At 34.0% G+C, this 11,125-nt stretch overlaps 1 protein-coding gene across 2 annotated transcripts in view; it reads left to right on the top strand.

Annotated features, from left to right (window-relative positions):
• The window catches only part of LOC123552215 (fibrinogen-like protein A), a 28,630-nt gene extending 18,485 nt beyond the window's left edge, over positions 1–10,145 (top strand). The window contains exons 1-3 of one of the 2 annotated variants that reach the window (XM_053541741.1): positions 4,126–4,529; positions 5,568–5,689; positions 8,985–10,145. In XM_053541741.1, the coding sequence (XP_053397716.1) occupies positions 4,292–4,529; positions 5,568–5,689; positions 8,985–9,491 (867 nt within the window). In that variant the 5' untranslated portion in view covers positions 4,126–4,291 and the 3' untranslated portion in view covers positions 9,492–10,145. Of the gene's footprint in view, positions 1–4,125; positions 4,530–5,567; positions 5,690–8,984 lie in introns of those variants that run through there. The other variant, XM_053541742.1, reaches the window with a different exon arrangement.
• The last annotated feature ends 980 nt before the right edge of the window (positions 10,146–11,125 follow it).

Consider the following 11,125-nt stretch of genomic DNA (forward strand, 5'->3'; position numbering starts at 1 on the left):
CAGAATATTAAATTAATAAATAAATACCCGCAAAAAATGCCTAGTACCCGCCCAGGCCCTGGATTTTTTAATAGTTTATTAGCTCGTGGTTATGCATTTCAGTCCAATTTAGATGAAATATATTGAATAACTGAAACTATTTAAAAAGAAAGGCACATATTTTCATGAAAAAAAAAACAACTTTTTTTTCAAGGTATGTGGCTTTGATGCTCACCTCCGAATTGATACGCGCCTGAGTAGCCAATATTTTATACCCGTTGATGCAGAAATCATTCCTGAACAATTTTATGTATCATTTTGGAAAATATGTGTACAAACTAAAACCGCCCGTGCGATTATCACGGCTATACCCGAAACCGGTGTGATTCTCACGCCGCCGAGTATTTATCACAATATAAGGGAACCTTTTAAGACAAATTTTAATATGAATATTTTATTAATTTTCCATTTTTTAAATATGTTTGCTTTGGTGCTCACACCCGAGTTTCTTCACACCTGAATATTAAAAAAAAAAAAAAAAAAAAAAAAATACGCGATTAAATGCTGGAATATTCTTGAAAAAAATAATAATACATCGTACTCGATTTTATATATGTCTTAAACCAGGAAGGTCTAATATGTATCAGTTGTTCCAGCTTAGACTAACAACGTCCGTTCGATTTAACGGCCACACGCCGAACCGCAAAAATGCTAGTAACCGCCCTGCCCTGTTTATTTTAATGAATCAACTCGTCGTTAAACATTGATTTTAATGCACTACACGGAAAAATCACGTCGAAATTAATTCCACAGGATGCTGGTGTTGCCACGCAGATAATTGCTCAATACAGAATAATTATTTTCTTTAAATAGAAATAAAGATATTTTCATCAAAAATGTTATTACATTTTAGTGTACACCCTTGCGATGGCCTCAAGCCACGCATCGGAAAATAAAAGTTTAAAAATAGATGCAGAAGTCTTTTTGAATCATTTTTGCATTATATAGGTATATCATATATACCTACAATTACGCCGCCTGCACAGACATTTATCGTAGTATACTCCTCACTAGCCGCCCCTGGATTTTTTTAAAGTTTGTATCAGTTACTAGCCGCCCCTGGATTATTAAAGATTGTATCAGTTCATAATATTCGGTTTTAAAAATAAATGTACGGACACGTGTTAACACTATTCTAAAAGGTCTGAAACATTTTGTTTATGAAAAAAAAAAACACTTTCCTTTCTTAAAACTATGTTGCTTTGATGCACACACCGAGTTGCTACGCACCTGCATATTAAATATCATTCCTGATAACCTTGTACGTGGTTTTTGTATATATGTCTAAAACTAACAAACCCGTATGATTTAACATACGCTGTACGTATATTTTCTCTATCAAAAAGGCGTCAATATAATCCGCCCCTGGTTTCTATAAAGAACCTATTAGCTCATCATAAACATTTCGTTTTATTGCAGTACACAAAACATATTTATAATTGATTTCGAAGATAGATAGAATTTCTTTATTTCTTTCAAAAAAAGAGACGTGCAATGCTATAATTATGTTTCCACGCACATAAATAGTCCGCTTATACAGAGTATAATTGTTTCCCTTAAATAAACATTTTACCAAAATATTATTATATTTTAGTATGCACGCACGTGTTTTCCCCATCATTGTCCGCCCCTGGATTCCTAATATTCATGTCAGTCCAATTCAGATAAAATATTGAAACTATTCTAAAAAGAAAGACTTAATTATATTTATGAAAAAAAAATCCCATTTTTTTTTCAAAGTATGTGGCTTTGATGCACAACCCCGAATTGATACGCGCCTGAACACCCAATTATTTTATACCCATTGATGCAGAAATCATTCCTGAATAATTTTATGTATCATACTGGTATATATATCTAAAGCTAAGACCGCCCGTGCGATTATCACGGCTATATCCGGAACCGTGCGATTCTCACGCCGCCGCGTAATTATCACACGCGTGGTAATATTACCACGCGTGTGATATTCACGCGACAGGTGTACCGGTGCTGGGGCCAATAGGGGTGTGAGAAGTGTTTTATATTTCATTCTAGCATAAAACTGCTGTTCTTGTCACTTTTCAGGTGTGTTTTAACAGGAGAGAAAACGTGTGTCAACAGAGCGATTCTCGCGCTCATGTGCTGTTAAAACATCTTTTTTATATATGCACGTTCCGCGGCGAAGCGTAAACGCATTACGGCAAAAAAACGGATAATTCAAAAACAAATGAAGTCAACGTGAAAAGAAAAAAAACGACGCAGATATTCCCGTGCGTTTATTTATTCGTTTGTTAGTTTTTTATACGTTTTATGCTAGAATAGCGTTAACGCATGTTCTTTCCGTGTTGTAACATCTTCAGAATCCCTCGGGAAACATTGGTATCCCCGCTCTAACGGGCTCGGGCACCAACCAATCCCTCGGGATTCTGCAGATGTTATTACACGAAAAAACATGCGTTATCTCTATATAAGAGTTAATGAGCAGACTCAGTCAAAACGAGATATAGATTTATAAATTAAAGAAAAAAATGTATATTTATCTCCTCAGCTGTCACGTTTTCTTGAACGATATATGTGTTTATGTTTGATATTTCTGCCTTGTTTTCATAACTATTCAATTTTTCTCATATGCAAAATATAAAACTCGTATATATTTACACGTTGAGGGGAGCAATTACATTTAAAATCAAGGTTAGGATTTTTGTTATTCTTGTTTCCCTTTGGTAATTCACTGAAGCCTGACAGGTAATTTATGGTTGATTTCTGCCATGTTGTGTTGGCGAGGCGAAAACACGAAAACTTAACAAACACCATATTTGTTGATTTTTCATGTCTTCGTGTTTTCATTTTGGCGGGGCGAAAACACGACACGTTCTACGACAAAACTCGACGTTTAGAGGGTACCGACACGACAAATTTATCAGTCGAGTTTTCATGTTGGTGAGTATGAATATGTCGTGTTGGCGCCTTTTATTTGTCGTGTTGTCGTAACTTCACCCCGCTGACACGAAAACACGAAAATGTCCTTTTTCGAGTTTTTCGTGTTTCGGTTGGGCGTCTTCCGTTAGACATGCGCACAACAAAAATCAGTCAATGTCTAACAAATAAGTTCAAAAAAGTAGTTCTACCTCTTTAATCAAATGATTTTTCTGCAATTTCACATAGTTCTATATACTAACCTAGACGTATTAAACATGTCGTATATATATAAGCTGTGTTACAAAAACAGTTAGACAAAAAGTCACGCTCATGTGGATAGATATGTAAAATGTTAACATTTTGAAAATTAGGTTTTTAGATCATCAGCTAAGCGGTGGTTAATCTAGAGGGTCCTTGCTCTATAGGAAGAAGAAGAAATGTAACGAGAGATATTTTTTATCATTATCACCGTATACTTAATTAATTCAGTCGCCGTTAGCTACGCAAAAAGTGAGCGCTGGTTGGGCCATTTTCTTACTTTGCGCTATATTGGGTATTGTTTCGTATTAATAGATAAAAAAGCGTTATATTGACCAAAATATATATATGAGTAAACTATTTTGAACTGGTTTGGAAACAAGTGGAAACAAAACACGACAGAAGACCTATAATTGCCAAAAAAGGGGAAAAACACAAAAAGAAGAAAAAATAACAACGGACACAAAGGACGACATTCGTGCTATATGTGTCATACACACTTTGGTATCAAACAGTATCCTGATAATGGGGCGATTTATTGCACCCATCCTTGCCGATCCTTGCCGATCAGTACGTTTATTGTGTTTTTGCTATGCCCGGATCTTAACTTTCTAGGGATTTTGATTTTACTTGTCACAAATATTCCAAATAATCAAAACCTATGACTGTATCATTGAGGCCCAGGCCGCACTATAAAGTTAATAAAAAAACTATTTATGTGCATACCTAATTGGACTTGAGAAATGTTATATAAGATTGATACATCTATTCTATTTTATAATATATCTACATATCATTTATTTATTATTCATTTCTCATGCGTGCATGTGTCGTAGAGCAAAAACGGATAAACCACAATAAAACAAAAGGCAATTGGTATAGTTACCTCTCTACTGGCTGTCTCTTTGTCAAGTGCATTCTTCCGCATTCTTCAAACATCATAAATAATATGAAATTACCAATGTGTAGTTAAAGGTATCGCTTGAAGTTTTAGTATCTTACTCAACTTTAATCATTTAAAAACGTGAACATAAGTTTGTGCAAAAATAGTAAAAATAAGTCAAATAATTTAAAAAAAGGTTAACGGTTCAGGGAAATGACTTTCAGGCATAAGGAATATTGCTGTTTCTTTATTTGTGTAAATGTTGTGCGTTCATTTTGCTCAGTCACGTGGGTATGTAGGACGAACACAGATTACATCCAGCCACCGTCGTCGTCTTGTGGAGAGTTAGAAAACAAAGTCCAGGCACTTGAAATACAAGTGAAACAATTACAAAAGTTGATGCAACAACAAGGAAGTTCAACTTTTACAACAATTGATGGCATTCCAAGAGGTATTTATGTCTAAGCATACAAACTAATCATTCAGTTAAAATCGCATTGAAGAATTGATACTAGTATTTAAATTCTTAATCGAAGGTCATGAAATCACTAGCAGATGATCACTGAATCATAAAGGTTGGTGGGATAAAGTTACTGTTAACACAACGCACCCAATTAAATAAGTTATTACACATGCATAATTTTTGTTGGGGGTTAACGTTTTTCACATGCACATATTTTGTTGAGGTTAATGTCACTCCAGTGTAATGATCAGTGATGGTGGTGCCCCTCCGGGAGGGCATTAATTCGTCACGGGCGGTAACCACCGTCTTTCCGTAAGATAGCTGGATGGCTTCCTCGCATGAAAGAATGCTACACACAAAGCAAGGTTTCGAACCATCGAACTAAACAGCGGCGAGGGACAAATGATTTTAAATGTGCGACCTTAACCACTCGGTCACCGAAGCCTTACATTCTCCCTATACGTTCCAATAAAAATTATGACGTTCGTATTTTATGAACCGCAAAAGGAAAGGCGCCAAGTTATGATACGACGCTTAATGATGACGTGCCACTGTTCTGTCGACACTCACATGTAGTCAGAAAGAACATTTCTTGGATGATATTTCAGTTATTTCGTCTGGTACACAGAATGTCCTGGAAGCAGATTCTAATGTTAAAGTCAACAAAATATGTGGAATTTACAAAACAAACTTCTTAACATAATGGAGAGGAAATATAAGGTAAACATAGGAAATGAATTATTTCAGAGTTCCTGCGGTATAAACTACACAATTATGATGGATAGATCAGTGAATTGTGGTTTTTATGCGGATCATTTCGCACGAACCCCGAAAAAATTGCGAGGTTTCGAATACATGACGAGAATATTGTATCGGAGAAACATTTCACAAGAATTCTTACATGTTGAACATTTGTACTAAGTCCACTATGTTTTGAATATTTAAATTTATGATAGATATAAATTTTCTTCATATTTTTGCCTGGGCATTTTTCAAGAGCCTTTTCTTGTCGTGTTTTGTATTAAGATTGCGAAGAAATATATGGGAACGGAACAAGAACGAATGGATTGTATGTCATCTCGCCTGACGGTAAATGTCCTTTCTTTGTGTATTGCGACATGACGAATGGTGGGTGGACTGTAATTCAGGTGAGACTTATATTTGTATACTGCATTTATTGTGCTCAGTTTAAACAGGTGGAAAAATAATGCAGACAAATTAACAACTTAATGACATGGTCATATATATATATTTAAGTTAGCATAATAAGACGAGACAGCAAAGTTATAAACTGTCCTTTTTCATGTGCATTCACGTTTTCATGCCATGATTATACATGTACACATGACATGCTTCCAGCATACCCAAAGGAACTTTAAACTTCACATTAAAACTAAGACAGACTACGATTATAAGTAATTTAAATCATATTTACGTGAACAGCATACTAGCATGGCATAGAAGCTTTCAAATATCTCTTTCAGCCTATGTTTACATAAACGGGTTACTATACAAATATGTTTACCGTAACGGCATACTATCATCACAGAAACTTTCAAATATCTATGTCAGTGTATGTTTATATGAACGGCATCTTTACGTGAACAGCATACTATAAATATAGAAGCTTTCAAATATCTCTTTCAGTTTATGTTTACATAAACGGCTTACTTTACAAATATGTTTACCTTAACGGCATACTATCATCACAGAAACTTTCAAATATCTCTGTCAGTGTATGTTTATATGAACGGCATATTTACGTGAACGGCATACTATAATCATAGAAGCTTTCAAATATCTCTTTCAGTTTATGTTTACATAAACGGCTTACTATACACATATGTTTACGTCAACGGCATATTATCATCATAGAAACTTTCAAATATCTCTTTCAGTTTATGTTAACGCAAACGACATACTATAGTTATAGAAGCTTTCAAATATCTCTTTCAGTTTATGTTTACATAAACGGCTTACTATACAAATATGTTTACGTTAACGGCATACTATCATCACAGAAACTTTCAAATAGCTCTGTCGGTGTATGTTTATATGAACGGCGTCTTTACGTGAACGGCATTCTATAGTTATAAAAGCTTTCAAATATCTCTTTCAGTTTATGTTTACATAAACGGCTTACTATACAAATATGTTTACGTTAATGGCATATTATCATCATTGAAACTTTCAAATATCTCTTTCAGTTTATGTTTATTTAATCGGCATACAATAATCATAGAAGTTTTCAAATATATTTTTCAGTTTATGTTTACGTGAACGGCTTACTACACAAATATGTTTACGTTAACGGCATATTATCATCATAGAAACTTTGAAATATCTCTTCCAGTTTGTGTTAACGCAAACGGCATACTGTAGTTATAGACGCTTTCAAATATGTCTTTCTCTTTATGTTTACGTGAACGGCTTACTATACAAATATGTTTACGTTAACGGCATATTATCATCATAGAAACTTTCAAATACCTCTTTCGGTTTATGTTAACCTAAACGACATACTATAGTTATAGAAGCTTTCAAATATCTCTTTCAGTTTATGTTTACGTGAACGGTTTACTATGCAAATATGTTTACGTTAACGGCATATTATCATCATAGAAACTTTCAAATATCTCTTTCAGTTTATGTTAACCTAAACGACATACTATAGTTATATTAAGCTTTCAATATCTCTTTCAGTTTATGTTTACGTGAACGGCTTACTATACAATATGTTTACGTTAACGCATATTATCATCATAGAAACTTTCAAATATCTCTTTCAGTTTATGTTAACGCAAACGGCATACTATAGTTTTAGAAGCTTTCAAATATCTCTTTCAGTTTATGCTTACGTGAACGGCTTACTATACAAATATGTTAACGTTTACGGCATATTATCATCATAGAAACTTTCAAATATCTCTTCAAGTTTATGTTAACGCAAACGGCATACTAAAGTTATTGAAGCTTTCAAATATCTCTTTCAGTTTATGTTTACGTGAACGGCTTACTATACAAATATGTTTACGTTAACGGCATATTATCATCATAGAAACTTTCAAATATCTCTTTCAGTTTATGTTTACGTGAACGGCTTACTATACAAATATGTTTACGTTAACGACATATTATCATCATAAAAACTTTCAAATATCTCTTTCAGTTTATGTTAACGCAAACGGCACAACTATAGTTATAGAAGCTTTCAAATATCTCTTTCAGTTTATGTTTACGTGAACGGCTTTCTATATAAATATGTTTACGTTAACGGCATATTATCATCATAGAAACTTTGAAATATCTCTTCCAGTTTGTGTTAACGCAAACGGCATACTATAGTTATAGAAGCTTTCAAATATCTCTTTCAGTTTATGTTTACGTGAACGACTTACTATACAAATATGTTTACGTTAACGGCATATTATCATCATAGAAACTTTCAAATATCTCTTTCAGTTTATGTTAACGCAAACGGCATACTATAGTTATAGAAGCTTTCAAATATCTCTTTTAGTTTATGTTTACGTGAACGACTTACTATACAAATATGTTTACGTTAACGGCATATTATCATCATAGAAATTTTCAAATATCTCTTTCAGTTTATGTTTACGCTAACGGCATACTATAGTTATAGAATCTTTCAAATATCTCCTACAGTTTATGTTTACGTGAACGGCTTATTATCATGATATTAGCCTTGTCATATCTCTTTCAGTTTAGGTTAAAAATTTTGTACATGAAAAGTCATTTCCTCTCTCAGCATACAAAGAAACTTCTCATAGTGTCCCTCATACAATGCCATTTTGATTATGCGTCTTCTGATTTGTTTTATAATTTAACTCAAGAGTTAAAACAGAAGTTACAGGTAACCCAGAACAAATTGATCAGATTTATTTTTAATTTAAACCCCAGGTCACATATTGATAAAGAACATTTTGCAAGCGTTAACTGGTTACCTGTGGCAAGTAGGGTCAATCAAAATAACTCTATGTCATGCCTTTACGATGCACTTTAATATTGCTACTGCTACTGCACCACCTCTCTCTCTCTCTCTCTCTCTCTCTCTCTCTCTCTCTCTCTAACAGGTCTTTAAAGTTTACATTTTATGGTATGTTGTAATAGTATACGTATCAACAGGACTTTTTAAAACCATATTTACATTTATAGAATATATTGCGGTCATATGAAGGTTTAGAATGGTCTCTGAAGTATGTCATGCCTTTATACTATCATGATTGTTGTGTAACGATTAAGCTTAAACTCCAATCTGTAAATATTACCTATTCAGGTCATAAAGCTTTTAGAATATTTCCTTACTTATTCTGTGTTTGAAATAAAATATAATCTAGTATATAAACATTTCAGAGGAGCCACTTTCTCTGGTATATGCAAGTCCGCTATTCCATTTACATAATATCTTTCCTTCTATTATAGCGTCGAATAGATGGTAAGGTAAACTTTTATAGGCCATGGGCAGATTACGTCAATGGATTCGGTGATCTTGATGGTTCCCATTGGCTAGGTCTTGAGAAAATTCACCGTTTGACAGGAGACGGAAATCAGATTTACTTTGATATAGAAAACTATGACGGTTCAAAAGAGTATGCTCATTACAAAGTGTTTACCGTCCACGGAGCAGCGACTGTTTACAGAATGAATGTTGATGCTTTTGGATATGAAGGAACACTGAAAGAGCTTCTTAGTTACCATGACAACCGGAAGTTTTCTACATACGATAGGGACAATGATGCTTCCACCGGCAACTGTTGCAAGGACAGCCTAGACGGTGGGGGATGGTGGTATAATGATTGTTATAGACTGGGAAACATGAATGGAGTTTTCGGGAAGAAGGAATTGGGAGGAACTGGATACTACGACGGAGGTCATATAGAGATAAAGACCGTTGTCATAAAAGTGAAATCAGTTAACGGAGTTTGCTGATCAGGTTGACACAGTCACGTGATATTTTGATGTCGCAGTTGTTTTGAAATTATGATATAATGAAATTAATCAACCCTTTATATCAGGTTTGCTGTCTCCATATTAAGAAAGTCAAGTATAAACTAGTTAAAAGCAAATATTATACATACATATTTTTCTCTATAAAGTGTTTCGAAATGCTTTTCGTTAAAGGTTTCTTAACTAACCATAAATTAATATTTCACCTGATGATTAAGGTACATGATATTTCTTATAATATTTCTGTTTCTTGTACATACTAGTACTCATCTGCATTTTGGACCCATCAACTGGATATCTTGTCCACAAGGTAAACGAGGAATTATTTCCATCTCAATAAGCCGCTTAAGAGATGCCATTATATTATATACCTAAGCAAAACTGTTGGCACCGCAGGCAACATGGGTTAGAGGCTTCTGTCATGTGCAATATTATTATTATTTATTCTAAATATAAATTTTGGAAATATAACTTGTTGCGAAGAAAGTGGAAATTATTTATATGATGTGTGTATGGTTGTCATGATGATACTTTGTAAATGGTATTAGCAAAAACTTCTTGTACATTCTTCATCCCAACTATCTTGTACTCCTCACAATCTATACAGGAATAAGTAGTTAAAAATATTATAACGTTTATACATGTACCTTTTTAATTTACCGTGTTTTTTCAGTTTATGTTTTTATTTTCTGGTCCTGTAAGATCATAGAGTACATTCAAATTTACTATAACAGAGTTCTGCTTAAGCCTAAGCTAAAGGGGTGTGAGGGGTGTCATATTTCATAAGAGTCTGCTATTATTTTACTTGGTTACGTTTTATGCTTCCAAAAGGTTTTATTGCTGATTTTAATTTCTTGCTCTCCGGACTGTCGTTTTCAGAAATTTTATATATGCCGGCGAAACCCATCTGGTAGCCCTGAGTGCCATATCATAAACTTGACAATCAAGGGGGTACGGAATTATACTCGATGCAAGAAAACTACTGGCAAGTTGTCTTATATTATGGAAGTGGTCCTGTAATGACAATCGGTAAATTACGTATTTTCCATACGCACTTTCGGCATTCTCCGGTTTTTTAGGGAAACGCATCTGCGCACAGAGCTCTGATTACGTCCGAAAAATGCCGAATTGCCTAAACGAGAATACGTCATCTCACGGAAATTGCCGAGTGTCTTTACGGGTCCACTACCTTCACGCACATTCTCAAGAATGGCTCTATTTAAAATTGCACATAGAATCTACGCCTTGACTTAGGTGAAATAAACTGTTTGAACTCTATGTTGTATTTATCCAAAAAGTATACATTCTAAAGACGTACAGCTTTATAGGATGAAGTTATGCACGTGCAGGTTTGACATTGGAATCAATCATTCTTGCATTTAACAAAATGGCATTTATTTTTCAAATAAAATAGTTGGTATATTTTAAAATTAAAAAATTACTCCGTTTCTGTTATTATGATTTTACTTGTAAATGCAAAAATGGTAGAGGAACACTGGCTGAAAGTCACAAATGATCATTGTTTGTGTATAAGCATAACAATTAATTTTAACCTGTTTTTGAGGAGAAATGTAATTTTAGCCGATACCATACACTCAGATCTCCAATTTTCACAT

Source organism: Mercenaria mercenaria, chromosome 4 (assembly GCF_021730395.1).
Source record: "Mercenaria mercenaria strain notata chromosome 4, MADL_Memer_1, whole genome shotgun sequence".
Lineage (NCBI taxonomy): Eukaryota > Metazoa > Mollusca > Bivalvia > Venerida > Veneridae > Mercenaria > Mercenaria mercenaria.